The sequence below is a fragment of the Pristiophorus japonicus genome, chromosome 3 (genome assembly GCF_044704955.1).
Source record: "Pristiophorus japonicus isolate sPriJap1 chromosome 3, sPriJap1.hap1, whole genome shotgun sequence".
Classification (NCBI taxonomy): Eukaryota; Metazoa; Chordata; class Chondrichthyes; family Pristiophoridae; genus Pristiophorus; species Pristiophorus japonicus.
This window is the reverse complement of record NC_091979.1, coordinates 108,399,127-108,424,933: the sequence shown is the minus strand read 5'-3', so window position 1 is coordinate 108,424,933 and position 25,807 is coordinate 108,399,127. Positions and strand designations below refer to the sequence as shown.

At 45.0% G+C, this 25,807-nt stretch overlaps 1 protein-coding gene across 8 annotated transcripts in view; it reads right to left on the bottom strand.

The window, feature by feature from the left end:
- The window catches only part of tlk1a (tousled-like kinase 1a), a 319,969-nt gene that overhangs the window by 5,496 nt on the left and 288,666 nt on the right, over positions 1-25,807 (bottom strand). For all 8 annotated transcript variants that reach the window (XM_070875656.1, XM_070875658.1, XM_070875660.1 and 5 more), the window contains 4 exons: positions 12,502-12,593; positions 12,321-12,410; positions 9,634-9,803; positions 5,889-6,027 (listed from right to left, as the gene is read on the bottom strand). In XM_070875656.1, coding sequence (XP_070731757.1) covers positions 5,889-6,027; positions 9,634-9,803; positions 12,321-12,410; positions 12,502-12,593 — 491 coding nt within the window. The remainder of the gene's footprint in view (positions 1-5,888; positions 6,028-9,633; positions 9,804-12,320; positions 12,411-12,501; positions 12,594-25,807) is intronic.

Below are 25,807 nucleotides of genomic sequence, written 5' to 3'. Positions count from 1 at the left end.
GGTCTGTTGTGCCTCTTTGTTCTCTCAACAATGTTTGTTACGTTGTCCATACCATTCTTCTTCATCAACTTTCCTCTGTCGCCCAGCTGTGTGAATCCCCTTGCACAATTCCATTATCTTTCTGAATGTTACCTCCGTAACATTGCCCATCTCCGCCCCTGCCTCAACTCATCCGCCACTGAAACCCTCATCCATGCCTTTTGTTACCTCTAGACTTGACTATTCCAACGTACTCCTGGTTGGCCTTGAACATTCTACCCTACGTAAACTAGAGATGATCCAAAACTGGGATGCCCGTGTCGCATCAAGCCCCGCTCACCAACCTGTGCTCGCTGACATACATTGGCTTCCGGTTAAGCAATGACTCGATTTCAAAATTCTCATCCTTATTTGCAAATCTCTCCATAGCCTCGCCCATCCCTATCTCTAATTTTGCCCTCTTGAGCATCCCTGATTATAATCGCTCAACCATTGGTAGCTGTGCCTTCTGTTGCCTAGGTCTCAAGCTCTGGAACTCCCTGCCTAAACCTCTCCGCCTCCCTTTCCTCCTTCAAAATGCTCCTTAAAACCTACCTCTTTGATCAAGCTTTTGGTCATCTGCGCTAAATTCTACTTATGCAGCTCGGTGCCAAATTGTTTTATCCCATAATACTCCTGTGAAGCGCCTTGGGACGCGTCACTACATTAAAGGCGCTATATAAATACAAGTTGTTGCTATTGTTGAATGGAGCCAGCTCATCTACAAAACAGTCATCTCGAACTCCTCAAGGATCTACCCTTGGCCCCCTCCGCTTCCTCATCTACATATTGGCCCTCAGCAATATGATTCACAGGCATGGTCAGCAGCTTCCACATATATAGAAAGAAAGGCATGCATTTATACATCGCCTTTCTCAACCTCGACGTCTCAAAGTGCTTTACACCCAATTAAGTACTACCATTAACTGTTGGAATGCAGGAAAAGTGGCAGCCAATTTGTACAAAGCAAGATCCCACAAACAGCATTATGATAATTCTTGCTCTCTCCAACTCCAGTCTTCCTCATCAGGAAGACTGGAACCCAGCATTAACTCCACTACCTTGTCCCCAGTTCCAATCCAGAGTCACTGGCTCCATGCCCCCAATGCATTACATTTAAACTTCTTATCCTCAAGTCTCGCCAAAGCTTTACCCTACTCTACCTTTGCAATTTCCTCCAGCCTTATATCTACACCACTTTAAAAAAAATTCATTCATGGGATGTGGGCATTGCTGGGATGGCAAGGCCAGCATTTACTGCACACCCCTAATTGCCCTTGAGAAGGTGATGGTGAGACAACGAAGTGGCTTGCTAAGCCATTTGAGAGGGCAGATAAGAGTTGGGTGCCGCAGGGATCAGTGCTGGGGCCTCAACTATTTATAAGTCTATATTAATGACTTGGATGAAGGGACCAAGTGCAATGTAGCCAAGTTTGCTGATGATACGAAGATGGGTGGGAAAGCAAATTGTGAGGACGCAAAAAATCTGCAAAGGGATATAGACAGGCTAAGTGAGTGGGCAAAAATTTGGCAGATGGAGTATAATGTGGGAAAATGTGAGGTCATTCACTTTGGTAGAAAAAATATAGAAAAGCAAATTATAATTTAAATGGAGAAAAATTGCAAAGTGCTGCAGTACAGAGGGACCTAGGGGTCCTTGTGCATGAAACACAAAAAGTTAGTATGCAGGTACAGCAAGTAATCAGGAAGGCAAATGAAATGTTGGCCTTTATTGCAAGTGCGATAGAGTATAAAAGTAGAGAAGTCCTGCTATAACTACACAGGGTATTGGTGAGGCCACATTAAGCGTATTGCGTACAGTTTTGGTCTCCGTATTTAAGGAAGGATATACTTGCATTGGAGGCTGTTCAGAGAACGTTCACTAGGTTGATTCCGGAGATGAGGGGGGTTGACTTATGAAGATAGGTTGAGTAGGTTGGGCCTACATTCATTGGCGTTTAGAAGAATGAGGTGATCTTATCAAAACATAAGATAATGAGGGGGCTCGACAAGGTGGAGCAGAGAAATATTTCCACTCATAGGGGAAATTAAAACTAGGGGGCATAGTCTCAGAATAAGGGGCCTCCCATTTAAAACTGAGATGAGGAGGAATTTCTTTTCTCAGAGGGTTCTAAATCTATAGCATTCTCTGTCCCAGAGAGCTGTGGAGGCTGGGTCATTGAATATATTTAAGGCAGAGATAGACAGATTTTTGAGCTATAAGGGAATAAAGGGTTATGGGGAGCGGGGAGGGAAGAGGAGCTGAGTCCATGATCGGATCAGCCATAATCTTATTAAATGACGGAGCAGGCTCGAGGGTCCAAATGGCCTACACCTGCTCCTATTTCTTATGTTCAACCTCATTGCTGTGAGTCAGGAGTCACATATAGGCCAGACTGAGTAAGGATGGCAGATTTCCTTCCCTAAAGGATATTAGTGAACCAGATGGGTTTTTTTTTAATGAAAATCCGGTAGTTTCACGGAGCCCAATTTTGGCCATGACTTGGCATCAATTATTTTTGGAGTAAGTTGTTTTTTCTGGCATAAATGCCATTTTCCCCAAAAAATTTGCTCCAGAGTAAATCAGTTAGGTACAGTTTTTTTTAGTTCAGTTTTTTTCCCCAAAAGGGGGCGTTCCCAGACACTTGCACCAGTTTTGGCCATTTATGCCACTTTGGCAGCTAAAACTTACTCCAAATCGACTTAGGTCAACGTATGTGGCCAGCTCTGAAAAACATTGCGGGCAGTTAAGAATTTGGCGCAGGTTAGTACATTTAAAGCACCAACACTTATAAAGCACCAAAGCACAAAAATAAGCATTCAATAATAAAAAATAGAAGGAAGCTGAGGACCTGCACCAAGCACTAAACAAACCACAAAAAGTAATAAGCGTTCAATCAATAACAAATAAAAAATAGAAGTCCTACCTTTATGCCAGAATCAAGTTTTATTTTAAGTCCCACCTCATCAAAACACTCTTTCTCCTCCCCCCACCTCTCAAAAAAAACCTCTCCTCTCCTCCCCCCCCCCCCCACCCCCCCACACCCTCCAAATCAAAACTCTCAAGCACAACCATCAATAAATAAAAAATAAAACTGAAATCAGCCGGCCGGCCGGTGCGGGAGGCCACTCGGCCGTGGATAGGGTGCGGTGAAGATCGGGTCGTCCCTTCGGCCAGGGATAGGGGCTGCGAGCATCGGGTCCTGCTCACAGCCCGCAGGACACGCTGGGAGGGCAGGAGCATACGCGCAGACTTCACTGCGCATGCACGCAGCTGCCAGCAGTGCTTTCTGCGCTGGCCTGTTACTCCGCCCCCCACTTCACTAGCTACGCCACGCTGGGACACCGGAGACTTGGCAGTGCAGGCAGGATGGGGCCGCTTTTTTTCGGCGCCGTTTCCAGCGTACAAAGTCACCGCTTTTAAGGTAAGTGCACCGAAAAAAGGGGTTGGGGAAAATTTGGCCCATGGTCACCATTACTGATGGTAGCTTTTTTTTAAATTTCAGATTTATTTAATTAACGGAATTTAAATTCCACAGCTGCCATGATAAGATTTGAACTCGCGTCTCCGGATCATTAGTCCAGCCCAACTCTGGACTTTTGCGCATTAATCCCTACTTTCTCTCTACCATTGGTGGCAGCACCTGCAACTTTCTTGGGTATAATATCTGGAACTATCTCTCCACTTTGACCTTTCTCCTCCCACCCCCGCCCCCCCCCCAAAAAAAAACCTCTCCCATGTCTTTTCTCCTTTAAAAAGCCTTTTCAAAACCCAACTTTTCAGCCAGACTTAGTCACCTCCCCCTTTCTAAAGCTCACCCTTCATGACTTTGCAAAAGGATAAATAGATAAATGAATGCTAAGTGCCTGGGAACATTGTTTCTGTTAGAAATCTGTTAAAGATGCTACATGAAGGCAAATTATTATATTAGTACTGTTGTCTTTGATCTTGTACACAGACTATCGACTTCAGACTTTGGGGCCAAGTTTCAGCCTAAGTTGCTCCTGTTTTTTGGAGCAACTGGTTTAGAATGGAGTATCTTAGAAATTGCAATTCTCGGCATTTAGTTTGCTCCAGTTCTAGTCAGTTAGAACAGTTTCAGTTTGGAACAGATTTTTTTTTCCAAAAGGGGGCATGTCACACCACTTACACCCGTTTTGAAAGTTTAGGCAGTGAAAACATACTCCAAACTAACTTAGAATGGAGTAAGTGTAGATTTTTGTACGCTCAGAAAAACCTTGTCTACACTTAGAAAATCAGGCGTAGGTTACAAATCAGGCATAGGGAATGGGGGGGGGGGGCGGTTTAAAGGGAAGTTTACAAACATTAAACACTTCAGTTTTACAAATAAAGAGCCATCATCAAAAAAATGATAAATACATCAATAAATCAACCAATAAATCAATCAAAAAAATAAATAAATAAACCTCCCCCCGCCCCCCAGTGTGTCTGTGTGGATGTCTCTCACTCTCTGTCAGTGCCTGTGTTTCTGACAGCGAGGGGAGGGGGAGGGGGGTGGAGCGAAGGTCGGGTTGGCCGGGAGGGGAGGGAGGGAGAGCGGAGGTCAGGTCGCCGGGGGGGGGGGGGGGGGGGCGAGCAGAGGTCGGGTCCGGTCCGGGGGAGGAGTCAAGTCGGGTCGGGTCGGGAGGAAGCAGGAGCTGGGCGTGGGAGGTGAGCCTTATCCACACAGCCCCAGTGAGGCCATTCGGCCAGGGCTAGGGGCTGCGTGCTTCGGGCCCCTCCCACACAGTTTTGGGCGCCTGGAACTACTGCACATGTGCACCCACTGTAGCGCGCATGTGCAGAGGTCCCGGCACTGTTTTCAGTGCAGCGACCTGGCTCCGCCCCCCCACAGCTCATGCTGCGCCGCACCCAGTTCCAGAGAACCTGCAGGGAGCTGGAGAATAGGTGAGGTTTTTTTCGGCGCACTTTGTGGCGCGAGAAACAGACATCCAGGTCAGGGCTGCGCCGTTCTAGGCGCGGCCCGAAACTTGGGCCCATAATGTGATGATCAAATATATGCTCCAGAAATTCAGGAGCTTGGCATCCAACCTACAATAAACAATCAAATGTCTGTACTTGCTTCCCCAAGTACATCTGAGAATTAGCCACAATGGGCCAAAAATTGCAGTCTCTATGGGCGCGTACGATGTGCGCACACGATGTGCGCACCCACCCGTAGAGGCCCTGCAAGGGTTGGTTCTCGGTGCGCGATGCGCTTGCGCTGAAAATCGGCACTTGTGAACTGTCAAAAAATGTCTTTCGACAGTTCCAAGGCATCCCTGGACAGAGGATACAAGTTATTAGAATAAGGTAATTTAATCTCCACAAAACACATCTTTTTAAAATTTACATGGATAGCGCCTCTATAGTGTGTGTGTATGTATATATACACACACACACATATGTATGATAAAAGAAAACTCCTTTAATTAAAAATAAAATTTCCAGCAAAGCAAGGTAAAAATGTAATGCAGGATGGTAGATCTATCTTACACCTCAGTTCAGATACAATGTTTACACAACAATTTTATATTAACCTTACATAGTGTAATGAAAGAAACTATTGCAATACTTATTCAATTTTTTTAAATCTCAATCTTTTAATGCAAGCTGTAATAAATGCTAGGACTGAAAATGTAACTTTTCTAACCATAGTGATGCAATGGTTACTATAAATGTCATGAAAACAAAAACTTCCAAATGCTCTCAGAAGTTAACAACCTCAATTTTATCAACCTCCGTTAATTGATGGCAGTATATTTCAAAGACTATTTTATTATCAGGAGCCATATCCAAATAGAAAGCCCAACCTCTGAATTAAACAACTTTTCACAAACTCTCATCTGAAATAATTTGTAGAGTTTACCAGTATGTTCCCGCTCCTTGAGATGTCAGATCCATTCCATCTACTGCATTATAATTATCATCATCCATAATTTTTGATAAGCCAAAATCAGTTATTTTTATTTCTCCACATGCAGTTCCGTCAACCAAGAGGATATTACCTAAATGCAAAATTAAAATACCTGTGTTACCTGCATTTTACTTGAATCAATTTTTAATAAAGTAAAACGGCTTTTATATTCATCTTTGGCTGCGAGCAACTGTCTCATATAGCTGCCAGCCACATCAAAATAAACCGATGATTCTTTTTTTCAAGATTTGGTCAGAAATATCAGTTTAAAATGGGTCTTCCTAATTTTCACCAATCTTCTTCAGGTCTGTAAATGTGCTGCTCTGACGGCAATGTAATTTTGTGGTGACATCACAACTCAATGTCATGACATCACACACACACTGCTCTTTTCTAGTGTCATGATGGTGTTACTAATCCATGCAAACACACTGGCCAAAATGTCACAACCAGCCTTTGGATTGCTCAGAAAGCTCCATCAGCACAGCCAGTTTATAGGAATGCTGTAGGAGAGAGTTAAATCAAGAAATAATGGAGGCTTGTAAGAAAGGTACTGCAATAATCATGGACGATTTTAATCTTCATATTGATTGGAAAAATCAAATTGGCCAAGGTAGGCTTGAGGACGAGTTCATAAGAGTGTATTCGGGATGGTTTCTTAGAACAATATGTTGTGGAACCAACCAGGGAGCAGGCTATCTTAGATCTGGTAATGTGTAATGAGACCAGATTAATTAATGATCACATAGTAAAGGACCACTAGGAAAGAGTGACCATAGCATGTTAGAATTTCAAATTCAGTTTGAGGGTGAGAAACTTGGGTCTCAAACCAGTGTCCTGAACCTAAATGAAGGCAATTACAAAGGTGTGAAGACAGAGTTGGTTGAAGTAGATTGGGAAAATAGATTAAAGAGTAAGATGGTAGATAAGCAGTGGCAGACAGTTAAGGAGATATTTCATAACGCTCAGCAAAAATATATTTCAGTGAGGAGGAAAGACTAAGAGAAGGATGAACCATCCGTGGCTAACTAAGGAAGTAAAGGATGGTATCAAACTGAAAACAAAGGCATACAATGTTGCGAAGATTAGTGGTAAGCCAGAGGATTGGAAAATGTTTAGAAACCAGCAAAGAAATACTAAAAAAGAGATTACGAGAGTAAACTAACAAGAAATATAAAAACAGACAGTAAGAGCTTCTACAGGTATATAAAAAGGAAGAGAGTAGCTAAGTAAACATTGGTCCCTTAGAGGATGAGACTGGAGAATTAATAATGGGGAACAGGGAAATGGCAGAGACTTTGAACAAATATTTTGTATCGGTCTTCACGGAAGACACTAAAAGCATCCCAATAATAGATAATCAAGGGGCTAGAAGAGGGGAGAACTTAAAAAAAAAAAATCACTATCACTAGAAGAAAAGTACTGGGTAAAATAGTGGGACTAAAGGTGGACAAGTCCCCTGGACCTGAAGCCCTGCATCCTAGGATCTGAAAAGAAGTGGCTGCAGAGATAGTGGATGCATTGGTTGCTGGGGAGGTCTCAGCGGATTGGAAAACCACAAATGTAATGCCTCTATTTAAGAAAGGAACGAGGCAGAAAGCAGGAAACTATAGACCAGTTAACCTAACATCTGTCATTGGAAAAATGCTGGAGTCCATTATTAAGGAAGTTGTAGCAGGACATTTAGAAAATCATAATACAGTCAAGCAGAGTCAGTATGGTTTTATGAAAGGGAAATCATGTTTGACAAATTTTCTGGAGTTCTTTGAGGATGTAATGAGCAGGGTGGATAAGGAGGAACCAGTAGATGGAGTGTATTTGGATTTCCAGAAAGCATTTGATAAGGTGCCACATAAAAGGTTACTGTACAAGATAAGAGCTCACGGGGTAGAGGGTAATATATTAGCATGGATAGAGGATTGGCTAACTAACAGAAAACAGAGAGTCGGGATAAATGGGTCATTTTCAGGTTGGTGGGCTGCCACAGGGATCAGTGCTGGGGCCTCAACTATTTACAATCTATATTAGTTACTTGGATGAAAGGACCAAATTTGTTGATGATACAAAGATAGGAGAGAAAGCAAGTTGTGAAGAGGACACACAGAATCTGCAAAGGGATATAGATCGGCTAAATAAGTGGGCAAAAATTTGGCAGAAAATGTGAGGTTATCCACTTTGGTAGGAAAAATAAAAAAGCAAATTACTTAAATGGAGAGAGCTTACAAAATGCTGCGGTACAGAGGGATCGGGGTCCTTGAAACACAAAAAGTTAGTATGCAGGTACAGCAAGCAATTAGGAAAGCAAATGGAATGTTGGCCTTTATTGCAAGAGGCATGGAATATAAAAGTAGGGAAGTCCTGCTTCAACTGTACAGGGCATCGGTGAGACCACACCTGGAGTACAGTGTACAGGTTTGGTCTCCCTATTTGAGGAGGGATATACTTGCACTGGAATTCAGAGAAGGTTCACTAGGTTGATTCCCAAGATGAAGGGGTTGTTTTATGAAGAAAGGTTGAGCAGGTTGGGCCTATACGCATTGGAGTTTAGAAGAATGAGGTGTGATTTTATTGAAACATAAAAGATTATGAGGAGGTTTGAAAGGGTAGATGCAGAGAGAATGTTTCCCCTCGTGGGGGAATCTGGAACTAGGGGGCATAGTTTCAGAATAAGGGATCGCCCATTTAAAACAGAGATGAGGAGGAATTTCTTCTCTGAGGGTCGTGAATCTGTGGAATTCTCTACCCCAGAGAGCTGTAGAGGCTGGGTCATTGAATATATTTAAGTTGGAGATAGACAAGATTTTTGAACGTTAAGGGAGGCAGGGTTATGGGGAGCAGGCAGAGAAGTGGAGTTGAGGCCAAGATCAGATCATCTTATTGAATGGCGGAGCAGGCTTGAGTGACCAAATGGCCTACTCCTGATTCTATTTCTTATGTTCTTATGTTCTGTAATAAAAGGAAATGGGCAGTGCAATTACCTCACTCGCCCAATATCTTGGCTGCAATGTAAACGCAGTTTAAGTCATTACTAGCTTCCCCATATCATTTAGAAGGCAAAGACGGATGTGGTACTGAGTCAGCCTAGGATGATCCCAGGTTCGATTCCTGGTCTGTGCAGAGTAGACTGATATCAGACAAAAGAGCAATAAAGGATCTACAAGTTGCATCAGCAACCCCAGGTGGGGAGCAGCACCTAGCATTTATATAGAACCCCAACACAGAAAAACGCTTCAAGGTGCTTTGAAGAGGGAGGAAAACATTGGAAAAGATAGGGGAATGGACACAAAAAAACATCCAGATTGCTATGCATTGCCCCCTGCTGGGAATTACAGTTGTGATGTCCTTGATGTTCAAATAACTGACCATTACTCACTGTCTAGACTTGCACATTAAGAATGGCGACAAGTGCATTATAGCGGAGGGCTACCAGCACAAGCGGTCATACATTTCAGTATTCATATTCTTTCACTTTCTGTATGGCACACAGCTTTGGGCATTCTTGCAGTTTATTAGGCATCAGTTTCTAATACAAACTGCATTTATTCTAATATTTTAATTAATTAAGCCATTCCAAAAATCACAAACAACATACAATGATGCGTCTGATTAATAAGACCTCTGACATCTGAACACATCAGGTCACAGTTAGAAGACTGACAGACAGTACTGCTTCTTTCAGTCCATGATGCAAACTTACCAGGCTTTAGATCATAGTGTATAATTGGAGGTTTGATCTCATTTAGATACCGCAATGCATTTGCTATCTGCATTACAATGGATCTTGCTTCCTTCTCAGACATCAGTTTGTGCTGCTTTAGATAGAAGTCTAAATCATTTCCTTCACAGTATTCTAACACTGTACAAAATCTAAGGAAAGACAATTTACATTTTATTACACATCTCCTTCACCACCACATTATGTAGATTAAAATTTTCTTTGCTTGTTGCTCTGCGATTTACTTGGTCTATTTTAACTATACCACTTTTGAACCGTTCATTGGCAGTTGGCTCCTGTAGTGCAAATCTCCCACAGCTGGCGGCTAAATCAACATAAACCGGCCATATTTTTAGACCAATGAAGATGACCCATTTTTCAATTGGGTTTTCCCAGCTGTTATCAATCTTACTGGGTGTAGTGTTTCAGCGGCTATCCACAAACATTTCCCATTATTTTTTTAGTGACTTTGTGACGCAGTATCTTCACATCACTATGCATGTGTACTGCCCAGAATATCAAACCAGCCTGTGCATACAAGGAATGTTGGGCCCCCACAATACAACTAGTATATAGGCAGACATGCTGCATTTTACAAAATAAAATAAATGCGAAAAGGAGCTGCTAAGTTAACACACTCTTGAGACCAAGGCTGCAATATAAAAGCACTTTATTTTAAGTAGTTCTACTGAAGTCTTGGTAAAACTGCAAGTATTAGTTTTTGCAAGAGACAGTTTATTGATTGTGAAAGGAAGGAAACCATGCCGCTAACCTAATGTAGTTTTACTGCTACTTTAAAAGATATAAATGGTGAACTTACAATTTGCCACATATTGCTGTCAATTTTGACAGTCCACATCTCTGCTGAATAAGCAGCACGGAAGGATGGTTAAATATAGAGGGCTCAGTTGAGGTCCTCAAAAGCACCAGAAACCTCTGCACAATATGCATAAAAACTAAACATACTTTTACACTGGCAGTTCTGTATTTTGGGTTGAGGAAAAGCAATGTCCATGCAACATCTTACCAATTTTTTATTTGCTAAACTACAGAATTTTTGTATTCTATACTTTTAGATTAAAACAAAACAGATTCGGTTTGGCTTTTTATGGCCATATCTACTTGCACTGCCACCTTTAATAACCTGTTTATCTGTACAAGGCCCTCTACACTTAAAATCCATTCACTCAAGATGCATTTCCTTTCCCTATTATTACTGCCAAATATATTCACATTTATTTATTTTGAACTGCATTTGCCCATCCTATGTCCTCCTGCAGCAGTCCTTCACAATTTGTTCTTGCTTAATTTGACATCATTGGCAAATTTCAACATTGTTCCCTCGAATTCCAAGGCTAGATTACATACACATTAATAGTAAGAAAGAAGTCTGAGAAAAACAACATTTTTTCCCCCTTGAGTTTCCGCTCATTCATTTGCATATCACCGAATGCAAAATCTGCCATGAACCAGCACAATTAAACAAATATATTCCCTGATATATTTAAGAGTGGTAACTCGGTACAGTTTGATATATATAGCTGAAAATATGCATTTTAATCAGGTCAATCCATCACCTGAGAGTAATCCGATTATAAATGGACTGAAAATGACAAAAAACCAACCATTTCTTAGTTATATTGGGGTACAGTAGTCAGTTTCTTAGTAAATTAAAAAAATGATATTCAAAAGCTTAAAACATTCATATTGATGTCCTTGCACCCAAAAGAACCAGCTTAATTTTTAAAGCCTCCTCAAAGACCCACAAACGAGTGCAATTAACGGAAACTCCCAATGGTGATTAACTCATCCCGGGGGCGGTATGGCCAGTTGTGGGCGGGGCCTGCTTCTAACGTGATTTTTTTTAAACAAGCGCAAAAGATTACAGAAACTCGGGTTATGCTGAACGTAATTTGTGCTTAAAGTTCTGCGATTTTTTGCAACGGTTATGCCAATTTTGGATGAATTGCACCGAAAAAACCAACGCAACCGAGCGGCAACAAATATCAAAAATATGCACTTGCTTAAACTGAACTGCACGTGCACTAATAAATGGGGTGCTGCAACAGAATGATTACCAACTGGAACCCATTGGGATCAATACCTATGCCATAAAATTCTGTTCAGTAAAACATCATGGCAGGGTTTTGATTATTTTAAATTTAAAAAAGCAACACCTTCTTGAAGACATTTATATTTTTTCCTGCATTATTCAACATGCACCATCTAGGACAGACAAATGCATATAGGCCTCTATCGATGCCACGCTAAAACTGAATCACACTATCAAAATTTAATTTAATTACAGCAGGAGAAGCCCCCAACATCCCACAAAGGAAATCAAACGGACACTATGCAAGTTTGAATGGGATCTGTTAAAGCAATTCTAAACAGAATAATCAAAATAAATCCCTTTTGTACTGACAAACTTATCAAACTAAACTTTGAAGTTATGAAGTTTATCTTCCTATTAGTAAAATTAAGATGCTCTTTGAGGCTAGTCTTGAGTTAATTATCTTCCCATTAGCCCTACTGTCCATGCCAGACAGGTTCACTATAACACACTAAAAATGTAAGCCACTGATTTCAGCTGATATCATGCTGACCTGTTGCTTTTTCAAAAGAATGGAACATATTCATTCTGAAATCACAAAGCAGCATATACTTACGTATCTGTATCCAGGGAGAAATAGTCATACAACTTAACTATCCTGGGATGATCCAGTTCTTTGTGTATTCTGTATTCTCTACATGCATGCCTAAAACCAACAATTAAAATAGTGCATATAATTCTACTTTGCTTTGAAACTACAGAAAATTCTGTTTGCAGTTTTAAGGATAAAGACATACTTGTGATAGTTTTCTTTCTTTTCTTCCCTCCAGTTTTTGTTCAGTTGATGGATTTTCACTGCTGCATACCGCTGTTCAATCAAATCAAAGGCCTAACACAAAAAAATATAAAAAATTGTACTTACAAATAAAGTTTGATAGATTCTTAATGAATGGGATTTCAAAATAATATATGCAAACACACACTTCTTTCAAGGCTCCAAATAAATCATTTTAAAAGAAAAAATACCTCAATTACACTATCTATGGGAAGCACAAAGGGTTTTGAACGGTGTACAATATATAGTGCAAGGCATAAGATGAGAGATCTTGTTGAGACATCCTGCCTAGCAGTGTTACTTGCTAACAGCAAAGGCCAGAGGCCCAAGCCCGTTCAGCCTCCCCCGACCACCCCCCTCTCCTTTCTCTCCCCCCTCCCCCCCTCCTTTCCTCCCCCCCCCCCTCTCCTTTCCTCCCCCCCTCCTTTTCCCTCCCTCCCCCTCCTCCCCCCTCCCTCCGCCTGCCCCCCCCCCCTCGCTGTCAGAAACACAGACACTGACAGACAGAGAGTGAGAGACACTGACACGAGACACACTGGGGGGGTGGGGGGCATCCCAGCACACTGTTGGAGGGCTCCCGGTGCTGCAATCGGTAAGTAGAACATTTTTTATTTATTGATTTAAAAAAAATTCATTTATTAATTTTTTTTGATTGATTTATTGGTTGATTTATTGATGTTTTTATCATTTATTATTGATGATGGCTCTTTATTTGTAAAACTGAAGTGTTTAATGTTTGTAAACTTCCCTTTAAACCCCCCCCCCCCCCATCATTTCCTACACCTGATTTGTAACTTACGCCTAATTTTCTAAAGTGTAGACAAGGTTTTTTCGAGCGTACAAAAAATCTTCACTTACTCCATTCTAAGTTAGTTTGGAGTAAGTTTTCACTGCCAAAACTTTGAAAACAGGCGTAAGTGGCCGGACACGCCCCATTTTGAAAAAAAAATTCTGTTCCAAAGTGAAACTGTTCTACCGGACTAGAACTGCAGCAAACTAAATGCCGAGAATTTGAATTTTTAAAGATACTCCGTTCTACACCAGTTGCTCCAAAAAATCAGGAGCAACTGAGGCTGAAACTTGGGCCCAAAAGAAGCAAAAAAAGTACTACAAAACCAAAGTTCTACTAAAACAAATTGTATAGCTTAATTAAGAGTCCTTTCACTTGCAGTATGGATGGTGAATTGGACCAAATTCAAGCAGCATTCCCTTGCAAGAGGAAGAGTGGAAACAGCACTGAATCCTAGCTAGGCAGGCTGCGAATTGAAGCCCAGAAATGCACAGAACATCAAGACTGCCAATGGCCACAGAAGGAAGGTGGGCCAAAAGTAGCTCCCGAGCAGTATGCTGAGAACCACTGCTATCTACTACTGTCAAAATGAGAGAAAATGTGTTACATAGTCACAAGATGGATATGGATGAGGAAGGCTATTCAATCAATCCCAACTCATCTATTTAGAAAAAACCCATAGTCTAATGTCCTACTGCTCAGGTTTAATTTAAAGTGTTTGCCAAATTTACCTTTTCTATACCATTTACTATCTTATCTACTGCTAGAAGATCCCCTCTTGGTTGGCTTCTTTCAAGAATTAAATACCCAAGTTTCTTCAGTCTCGTGGATCTTCTCTGTGCTCAGTTACCGGAACTGGACACACACTGTACAGTGTAACTTCCTCCAATTCATACTCTCCCGCTTTGGTTATATAGTTTAACATTCGATTTGTTCTGCTAGCTGTAGCTTTGTTGTGATTGGATATGTTCAGCAGAGTTTACCAATACCTCGACATCTTTCTCAACATCACTCTTAGCTATTTTCATACCATTCTAAAGAGTACTTGTATCATCCTTTGTTTCTTCCTATGTCCATACATTTGACATTACATTCCTCTGCTACCAGACTCAGATGGCAGGAGGAGGGGAGCATTGACAAGTTTGCTCAACACCCCCCGAGTTTGCATCACTGGCCAATTTGACCAATCTGAGGCGCTGAATCCAAATCATTAATTGTTTAAAAAAATCTAAAACCAGTTAGAGATGCAGTAAAATTAGGCAATTTTTAAAAAAAGGACGTGACTGCTGCCAGCACAAGCGCGCTGCCGGTCCATCACAGAAGCGGGTTAGTTAAAATTTGTTTTTGAAAAGCCGGGAAGGGAGATAAGATGGATTGTTGAAAAAGCTGGGAAAATGTTTAAAAGCCGGGAAGGGAGTGGGCTGGTAAGAAAGCCAGGAAAGGATTGGGCTGGTGAAAAAGCCGGGAAGCCGAAACACTTCTCAGATCCTCCATCTGTTGTGGTGAATTTAGGACCTGACAGTTATGCGCAGAATGCTTCCGGTTCGTTGGCAGGAGTCACTCGTAAAAAATAAACTCCTCATATGCTAAGTTCTGAAGTACTTGCATCATTTGTGAATTTTACCAGGATGCAGCCCATTTCTAATCATCTTATTTTGTAACCTAATATGGTCATAAATTATTCAATAACTAAGCACATTTTATGGGCTCAATTTTCCTTAGTTATCTGCACAGTTTTTTTGGCGTGCACGTTTTTTTTTGGCGTAAATTAAAATATCCAAGTTTCCCCAAAGTTTCTGTGCCAGCGTAACTCAGTTAGTTACGATTTTTTAGGTTATGATTTATTTGCATCGTAGTAACCTGATGTCTGCGCCAATTTTTCACATTTAAGTTTGGCGAACTTACATTTTTCCTAGGATGGCGTATGTGACCACTCCCAAAAACCTTCTTGTTCCACTCATAATAAATGGTCAGACTCAGTACTGTGTAATGAGCAAGTGTGACCTTAGCTCCTTTATTAAGGTTCCAGAGTGCAGATACCTCGTGGGTGGCCTGCTTATATACTGTGCTCCCAAGGGATGCTGGGATTCCTTGGGACTCCAACAGGTAGGCCCTCTGGTGGTCAGGTGTGATGCAGTTACAAGGGGTTAAATACATAACATCACTCCCCCGTGAAGTCAACATAACATCACTCCCCCATTGACCATGCCAGCGAGCCATTTGGAACCATGTCCATAATTGAGCACAAACACATGATCATTGATCTCAATATCGCGTGACAAATTTGCACGGTCATGGTACACACTTTGTTGATGCCGCTTGTCCTCCACATGATCATTTGGACAAGAGAGAGCCTTTGTTTTAAGCACCCATTTCATGAGCAGCTCAGCTGGAAGAATCCCAGTGAGTGATTGGGGTCTGGTGCGGTAGCTGAGCAGTACGCGGGACAACCAGGTCTGCAGGGAGCCTTCCAACACGCGTTTCAAGCTTTGCTCAATGGTCTGAACTGCCAGTTCTGCCTGGCCGTTGGATGCGGGTTTGAACGGGGCAGATGTGACATGTTTGATCCCGTTGCGGGTCATGAATTCTTCGAATTCAGCACTGGTGAAGCACGGCCCATTGTCGCTGACGAGGACATCAGGCAAGCCGTGCGTGGCAAACATAGCTCGTAGACTTTCAATGGTGGCCGTGGATGTGCCGACAGGAATTATTGCACATTTAATCCACTTTGAATAAGCGTCCATACCAACCAAAAACATTTTGTCTAGGAATGGGCCCGCATAGTCTATATGGATCCTCGACCACGGTTTGGATGGCCATGACCACAAACTTAGCGGTGCCTCTCTGGGTGCATTGTTCAACTGAGAGCAAGTGTTGCACTGGCGCACACATGACTCTAAATGTGAGTCGATGCCACGCCACCACACGTGGGATCTGGCTATGGCTTTCGTCATTACGATGCCTGGGTGGGTGTTGTGCAGATCGCAAATAAATGTGTCTCTTGGGCAAGACTACGCGATTGCACAACAAAAGACAGTCCGCCTGCAGAGACAGCTCATCTTTGCATCTGTGGAACGGCTTAAATCGCTTCCTGCATCTCCACTGGGACACTGGACCAGCTCCCATGGAGGACTCAGTTTTTTTTAAACCAAGGACAGTAAAGGATCCTGGCTGGTCCAGGTCCTGTTCTGGCGGGCCGTAACGGGGGATCTCTCGTTCTCAAATGCCTCCATGACCACGATCAAGTCTGCTGGCTGTGCCATTTCCATCCCGGTGGTGGGCAATGGTAGCCGACAGAGCATCTGCGCAGTTCTCTGTGCTCAGTCTGTGGCGGATTATATAGTTGTATGCCGACAGCGTGAGCGCCCATCTTTGGATGCGGGCAGAGGCATTGATATTAATCCCTTTGCTCTCCGAGAATAGCAATCTGAGCGGCTTGTGGTCAGTTTCAAGCTCGAACTTGAGGCCAAATAAGTACTGGTGTGTTAACACCGTAAACGCACGCCAGAGCCTCTTTTTCAACCATGCTGTAGGCCTTTTCGGCCTGGCACAAACTCCTGAATGCATACACAACTGGCTGCAAAATTCCCGATTCATTAGCCTGTTGTCATCAAAGGCAGTCCCTCGGAATCGATGAGGACTTGCTTCCACTCCCAAAGTGAGTTCTTTGATGGCTGAACAGTCCGATACGAGAGCCACAGACCCTGTTACAGGTGGGACAGACATTCGTCAAGGGAAGGGATCGGTGGGGCTGCTTTGCCGTGCGCTCCTTCCGCTGCCTGCGCTTGGCCTCTTCATCCTCTTCGTGTTGAGACTTGAAGAGCTCAATGTACTTTCTCCACCTTGGACGTCTTCGGCCAGGGTCTCCCAGGTATCAGTGGTGATGTCGCACTTTACCAGGGAGGCTTTGAGGGTGTCCTTATAACGTTTCCGCTGTCCTCCTTTGGCTTGTTTACCATGAAGGAGCTCCGCATAAAGCATTTACTTAGGGAGTCTCATATCTGTCATGCGAACTATGTGGCCTGCCCAGCGAAGCTGATCGAGTGTGGTCAGTGCTTCAATACTGGGGATGTTAGCCTGGTCGAGGACACTGATGTTGGTGTGCCTGTCCTCCCAGAGCATTTGCAGGATCTTGCGGAGACATCGTTGGTGATATATCTCCAGCGACTTGAGTTGCCTTCTATACATCGTCCATGCCTCAGATTCAAACAGGAGGGCGGGTATTACTACAGCCCTGTAAGACCATGAGCTTGGTGGTAGATTTGAAGGCCTGTTCTTCAAACACTCTTCCTCAGACGGCCGAAAGCTGCACTGGTGGCAATGTTGAATCTCCGCATCAATGTCTGCCTTTGTTGATAAGAGGCTCCCGCGATATGGGAAATGGTTCACGTTGTCCAGGGCCGCGCCGTGGATCTTGATGACTGGGGGGGGCAGTGCTGTGTGGCGGGGACAGGCTGGTAGAGGGCCTTTGTCTTACGGATGTTAAGCGTAAGATCCATGCTTTCATATGCCTCAGGTGAATACATTGACTATATCCTGGAGTTCAGCCTCTGAATGTGCACAGACGCAGGTGTCGTCCACATACTGCAGCTCAACGACAGAGGTTGGGGTGATCTTGGACCTGGCCTGGAGGCGGCGTAGGTCAAACAGTTTCCCACTGGTTCTGCAGTTTAGTTCCACTCCAGCGGGGAGCTTGTTGATTGTGAGGTGGAGCATGGCGGTGAGGAAGATTGAGAAGAGGGTTGAGTGATAACGCAGCCCTGTTTGACCCTGGTCCGGACGTGGATGGGGTCAGTAATGGATCCGTTGGTAAGGATCACGGCCTGCATGTCATCGTGAAACAGGCGAAGGATGTTGACAAACTTTTGGGGGCAGCCGAAATGGAGGAGGACACTCCATAGACCCTCACGATTGACAGTGTCAAAGGCCTTTATAAGATCGAAAAAGGCCATGTATAAGGGCTGGCGCTGCTCCCTGCATTTTTCCTGCAGCTGTCGCGCTGCAAAGATCATGTCTGTTGTGCCCCGTAGGGGACAAAATCCGCATTGTGATTCCGGGAGGAGCTCCTCAGCCACAAGGAGAAGATGGTTAAGGAGAACTCTAGCGACAACTTTCCCAGTGGCTGATAGCAGGGAGATTCCCCTGTAGTTGCCGCAGTCGGACTTGTCCCCGTTTTTAAAAATGGTCACAATCACTGCGTCTCAGATCTCTCGGCATGTTCTCCTCCCTCCAGATGAGAGACATGAGGTATTGTATCTGCGCTAACAGCGCCTCTCCGCCGTACTTTAGCGCCTCAGCAGGGATTCTATCCGCTCCCGTAGCCTTGTTATTCTTCAGCTGTTTTATGGCTTTGTCTACCTTGTGCAATGTTGAAGTTTCACTGAGTTGGTGGTGGGTCGCATGCTGGGGGATGGAGTCGAGAACACTCGAGTCAAAGGCAGAGTCTCGATTGAGGAGATCTTCAAAGTTGTTTCTTCCATCAGGCCCGGACAGCCTCGGTGTCCTTGATGAGTGTTTCCCCGTTCTTGGCCAGCAGTGGGGTGGGGCCTTGGGAGTTTGGACCATAGGTGGCCTTGACTGCAATGAAGAATCCTCGCATATCGTGGCTGTCGGCCAGTTGTTGTATCTCCTGTGCTTTCTCCATCCACCACCTGTTCTTTAGGTCCCGGGTTTTTTGTTGGACCTGAGCCTTGAGCCATCTGTAGTAATGTTTTGCAGCTCCCGAATTGGGTTGTTGCTTGAGGCTCAGAAATGCTTTGTGCTTGCGATCTATTAGTTCTTCAATCTCCTGATCATTTTCATCAAACTAGTCCTGATGTTTCCTGGTTGAGTGACCAAGTGTCTCTTCACAGGCACAGGTTATAGAGGCCTGGAGGGCAGACCAAGCGCTGTGGCCATTCAGCATCTCGGACATCAAGGCACACCAGATTGGCTGTGAGGCGCTGGCTGAATAAAGCTCTCTTAGCTGAGTCTCCAAGTGCCCTGGCATTAACTTTTTTGCGGAACTGCTTCTGCTGTCCCCTCTGCTTTGGGGCAATGTTAATGTTAATGATGGATCGGATTAGGCGATGGTCCGTCCAGCAGTCGTCAGCTCCTGTCATGGCGCAGGTGATGCGCACATCCTTGCGATCCCTAGCTCGGACGATGACATAGTCAAGCAGGTGCCAGTGTTTGGAGTGAGGGTGTTGCCACGATGCCTTGTATTTGTCCCTCTGGTGGAACAGGATGTTAGTGATGAGGAGTTCATGTTCTAGACATTTTGTCAGTAGGATACCGCTGGATTTGGCTTTCCCTACTCCCTCTCTGCCAATCACGCCTCCCCAGAGGGCTGTGTCTTTGCCGACCCTGGCATTAAAATCACTCAGGAGGATCAATTTGTCGCCAGTAGGGACGCGGGACAAGGATGTCTCAAGGTTGGAATAAAAAACCTCTTTAGCCTCATCCGTTGCATCGAGTGTAGGGGCGTACATACTGATGAATGTGGCGCATTGGTTCCGAGATAGAGTAATACGAAGAGTCATGAGGAGTTTGTTAACCCCACAGGGGGAGTCTTTGAAATTCCTGGATGTATACGCAACTGGTTGCAAAATTCCCGCTTCATTAGCCTGTTGTAACACACACCCGACCCCGTATGACGACGCATCGCAAGCTAACACCAATCGTTTACAGAGGTGATACAGGACAAGCAGTTTGTTAGGACACATTAAGTTTCTGGCTTTCTTAAAGGCAGCCTCTTGTGAATTCCCCTACACCCAGTGCACATAGTGGTTCTAGCATGGTGCTTAACCCAGGTAGGAAATGACCAAAGTAGTTAAGAAGTCCCAGGAATGACCGCAGCTCTGTCACTTTCTGTGGTCGCAGCGAGTTCTTGATGGCCTCCATCTTAGCGTCGGTGGGTCTGATGCCGTCTCCTGCGATTCTCCTTCCTAAGAATTCGATGTCCTGTGCCAGGAAAACACACTGAGCGTTTCAACCCGAGCCCCACATGATCCAACCGACGAAGAACCTCCTCCAGGTTCTTCAAGTGCTCCGTGGTGTCCTGACATGCAACCAATATGTCGTCCTGGAAGACCACTGTGCAAGGAACCGACTTTAGCAGGCTCTCCATGTTCCGCTGGAAGATCGCAGCGGCCGACCGAATTCCGAATGAACACCGGTTGTAGATAAAAAGACCTTTGTGCGTGTTGATGCAGGTGAGGCCTTTTGAAGACTCCTCCAGCTCCTGCATCATGTAGGCAGAGGTCAGGTCCAGCTTGGTGAACGTCTTCCCTCCAGCCAGGGTCGCGAATAGGTCATTTGCCTTGGGTAACGGTTACTGGTCCTGCAGCGAAAAACGGTTAATCGTTACTTTAGAGTCCCCGCAAATTCTAACCATACCGTCCTTCTCGAGCACCGGAACAATCGGACTGGCCCAGTCGTTGAATTCCACTGGCGCGATGATACCTTCACGTTGCAGCCTGTCCAACTCGATTTCAACTTTTTCATGTACGGTACCGCCCGAGCCTTGTGGTGGATGGGTCACGTACTGGGAACCTAATGGATCTGCACTTTCGCCCCCGAAAAGCTTCCAATGCCTGAATCGAATAACGAAGGGAACTTGCTTAGAACCTGGGTACATGCGGTGTCGTCGACAGACGAAAGCACTCGGCTGTTGTCCCAGCGAATGTTTCCCAGCCAGCTTCTGCCAAACAACGTGGGGCCATCCCGTGGCACAATCCACAGCGGGAGTTCGTGTACTGCTCCATCATAGGAGACTTTGAATTCAGCACTGCCAATTACAGGGATTAGTTCCTTGGTGCAAGTCCTTAGTTTGGTGTGAATGGGGCTGAACTTGGGCTTGTGTGCCTTCTTTCCCCACAGCCTGTCGAAGGCCGTTTTACTCATTATGGACTGACTTGCCCCATAGACACTGGAATACCGTTCAGTTCAACTGAGCATTTCGTCGTGAACGTGTGTACCCTGTACAACTCTGCCTCCTCCGTACAAGTTTCCAATTCCGTCTGATCCACTGTGGATCGATCCTCTGCAACGTGGTGGTTTGCAGGATTTGCAGCTCGCCTGCACATTTGTTGGAGGTGTCCCATTGTTCTGCAGCCATTGCATGCATAGTGCTTAAAGCGGCATTGATGGGGCCAATGATTACCTCCGCAGCGCCAACAGGCTGTTAACTGCCTCGCATTAATAAATGATGGTGGACTCGGCCACAGCAGCCGGCGGGCACGCTCTGCCCTGTACATTTCTGCTCAGAACCGACGTTACTTTATGCACAGTACTGGACAAAACTTCTTTGTTCTGCGAAATCTGTTTGGTGTTGTCGCTGGTGGACATAAATGCCTGGGCTATCGTTATGGCTTTACTCAGATTCGGAGTTTCTACCATCAACAGTTTGCGAAGGATTGTCTCATGTCCGATGCCCAGTACAAAAAAAGTCTCTGACCATTTGTTCTAGGAATCCCTCAAACTCACAATGTCCTGCAAGGTGCCTTAGCTCGCCACTTCCTGGCCCTCCGATCACTGACACGTATAGAACCGATACCTCGCCATCAAAACACTTTCCTTAGGATTTAGGTGCTCCTGGACCAGCGTACACAGTTCTTCGTAGGATTTCTCTGTTGGTTTTGCTGGGGCCAGAAGATTCTTCATGAGGCCATAGGTTTTTGCCCGATTGACAGTTAGGAGGATCGCCCTTCATTTGGTCGCGTTCTCGTCCCCTTCCAGCTCGTTGGCCACGAAGTATTGGTCGAGTCTCTCCACGAAGGCCTCTCAATCGTCCCCCTCTGAGAACTTCTCCAGGATGCTGACTGTTCTTTGCATTTTCGCACGGTTCTTTGTTACCTTGTCGCCAATTGTTACACTCATAATAAATGGTCAGACAGTAGTGTGTGTAATGAGCAAGTGTGAGCGTAGCTCCTTTATTAAGGTTCCAGAGTGCAGGTACCTCGTGGGTTGCCTGCTTTTAAACTGTGCTCCCAAGGAATGCTGGGATCCCTTGGGACTCCCAACAGGTAGGCCCTCTGGTGGTCAGGTGTGATGCATGTTACAAGGGGGTAAATACATAACACTTCTGGGCGCTTAAGAAAAGCCAGCACACATTAAAAATAAATCGGCGCAGAAAGACATAGAAACATAGAAAATAGATACAGGAGTAGGCCATTCGTCCATTCGAGCCTGCACCACCATTCAGTATCATGGCTGATCATGCAACTTCAGTACCCCATTCCTGCTTTCTCTCCATACCCCTTGATCCCTTTAGTCGTAAGGGTCACATCTAACTCCCTTTTGAATATATCTAACGAACTGACATCAACAACTTTCTGTGGTAGAGAATTCCACAGGTTCACAATTCTCTGAGTGAAGAAGTTTCTCCTCATCTTGGTCCTAAATGGCTTACCCCTTATCCTTAGACTGTGTCCCTTGGTTCTGGACTTCCCCAACATCGGGAACATTCTTTCTGCATCTAACCTGTCCAGTCCCGTTAGAACCTTATATGTTTCTATGAGATCACCTCTCATCCTTCTAAACTCCAGTGAATAAAGGCCCAGTTGATCCAGTCTCTCCTCATATGACAGCCCAGCCATCCCTGGAATCAGTCTGGTGAACCTTCGCTGCACTCCCTCAATAGCAAGAACGTCCTTCCTCAGACTAGGAGACCAAAACTGAACACAATATACAGGGCTGCATTGATTGTACCCACATCACCTTGTGAACACCTTTGGAGGATTCAGAGATGTACAGGAACAGAAAAGGCTTCTACTCCGTGAATGCGCACCTCGTCTGTGACGACATGCATTGCATCATGTCAGTTGACGCGAGATACCTTGGGAGCACCCATGATGTGTTCATCCTACACGAGAGCACTATATCTGCCATGTTTCAGCAGCAGCCAGAAGGGCAGAGCTGGCTGCTGGGAGACAAAGTGTATGGCCTTGCCACCTAGCTCATGACACCCCGACGCGTAATCCGGACGGAAGTTGACCGGGAATACAACATGTCACACATTGCGATGCGCAGCATAAGAAAGGACACCATTGGCATTTTGAAACAGCGTTTCCGATGCCTGGACCATTCCGGAGGCTACTTGCAATACTCCCCTGAGATTGTCAGTCAGTTCACTGTTTTGTGCTGCATGCCTTAGCCGTAATGAGGCAGCAGTAGCTGGTAGTAGAAGACCCATCTGAGGTGAAAGTGGCTGATGAGGAGGAAGCCATGCAACTACCTGAACCTGGAGCACAGCGGCAGAGGAGGGCGGGCCGTCGTGCCCCATTAACAATTGTTCGAGCCTTGCGCCAGCAGCTCATCCGGAAATGCTTTGCTGCCTGAAGGCTCTGCGGCAACTATTCTAAATGGACCATGTTAACTGTTTGGACCGGTTCCGTAATGCTGTGATGTGTTAATGGAACAAATAATGGAAATGATACTTCTTTAGTTCAAAAAGTTGTGTTAATAATGGAAATGATTCAGTTATAATTTAAAATATATTTTATTCAAAAGTTTAACACTTGTTTGTACTTGACTTAAATAAAAATATTCTTGTATCAAACTTTAAAGTTTTCAGTTAAGATCACTTACAAACTTTTAAATTTACATCACTTACAGAAAACTTTAAATTTGACAACAGTTACAACAGCAAAGAAAGGCTGCACCCATCTCTCCTCCACCTTATTCGAAGACCGCCCGCTGCGCTTGGTCCTGGTGACTTCACCCCTGCCCGCAGGCTGCAGCACAGTATTTCTCGGGTTGGTACCAAGCTTATTCTTTCGAGCATCTCGGGTAATGCGCAATTCTTGATGGAGGGCTTGGGCAGGCAGTAATGTGGAAGGTCTGGTTTGGGCCTCTTCAGAGTCTGGTATGGGGATTGGAGTGGGAGTGGCAGTTGATTCTATCAATGAACGTGTTCCCTTATTGCAGCAGCTAACTCAGACATTCCCTCCCTCATGTTCACAGACAGTGTTCCCATTTCTCGTGAGAGTGTTGTTACTTCTCCCGACCAACTCATCACCAACCCCACTGATGGCGTCCATGAGTGATCGCAATAGGTCAATGCTCTCCGCACTTATTGCCATCATCTGAACCACATCTGTTAGATCCTGCACCTCAGGAGAGCGCTGTCGAGCTCTCCTTCCCCTCCTCACCTTGGGCGTGGCTTGCTGCATCCCACTGGGACCCGCAGCATCGGACTGTGGGACCAGGGTGTGGCTCGCTACATTCTATTGGGACCCGCAGCCTTGGATGTTGGGGTCCGGTGTGTGCCTTGCTGCACCTCGCTGGAACCCGCAGCCTCGGACTGTGCGAAACCATGGAATGTCCCAACACTCGTACCACTCAGGAAAGGGGCTGGCACCTCAATGGGTGGCACCTGTACCTCCTCCAGAGTGAGTACAACAGTGGGGGATTCATCCATCCCCTCCCCCTCACCCCCATGCTCTTGGTCTGGAAGGTGGGATTGGAAGATGTTCTCCTGTTCAGGCTCATCCATATCTGAATCTTCTTCTGCATCGGCTTCAGTCTCGTCAGGGTTGGCCTCAAGTTCTGCAAAATATAACAGAACAGACAAACGTTAGCAGCAGAGGAGGGGGCAGGGTGGCATGAGTAGGCTCACACAGCGCAGGCAGCAGGCTCATTTGGAGGACCATGATGAAAGTCAGCACATTGCATCAACCGATGCGTAGCTGACGGTGATATCCCCATGCACCGAAGCATGGCTAGCCCACGCAGTACTTGACTTTTAGCAAAGCCAGAATGTGGAATTTGCAGGATATACCCTCTCCCTCGAGTGTGGGCCCAGCTTGTGCAGTGGTGCTTGCTTTTCTCCAGGCAGGATCCATCAAAGCAACGACCCCGTCTTCCAAGTGTGTGAGTGGCTGCAGATTTGCTGGGCCTCCTCCTGTTCGAGTTCTTTACCTTTCATTGTGTGCCACCTTCCTCTGCAAAGATGAAAATATAACTTTTTAAGTGAGGGTGTCTTTCTGCTGGGTGGGACATACAAATGGTCACATTTACAATTGCAATTCCAGTGAATAAATGAAAATATTACTTACACTAACTACTTGACCAAGGTCTGCCACTACTTTTTGCACTGGCGTCCAGACCTCAGGGTGGTCACCATTGCACAGTAATCTTCTGCAAGTTGGTTCCAGCGTTTCTTCATTTCTTTTGGTGAAACCTTTATATGACCTCTGCTGGTATCCAGCTTGTGCCATCTGGCCTCAATTACAGTAACCAGTGCTTCCAATTCATCCCGAGAGAAATTCTTGGTCCTTGAGCCGCGTTGCATATTGCGGCTCCGATTTTTCTACTGAGAATTAAAGTTCTCACACACGACTGGCTCTTTACACCACCTGGTCTGCCGAATGCAGACCAGGTGGTGTAGAGGAGGCATTAGGCTCCACCCCCCAAAGCTAAAGGACAGGCTGCGCGCCGCCAAATAAAAAAATTAAAACGGGGAAACTTGCAAGTTATTTATTTGGAGTAGTCGGGG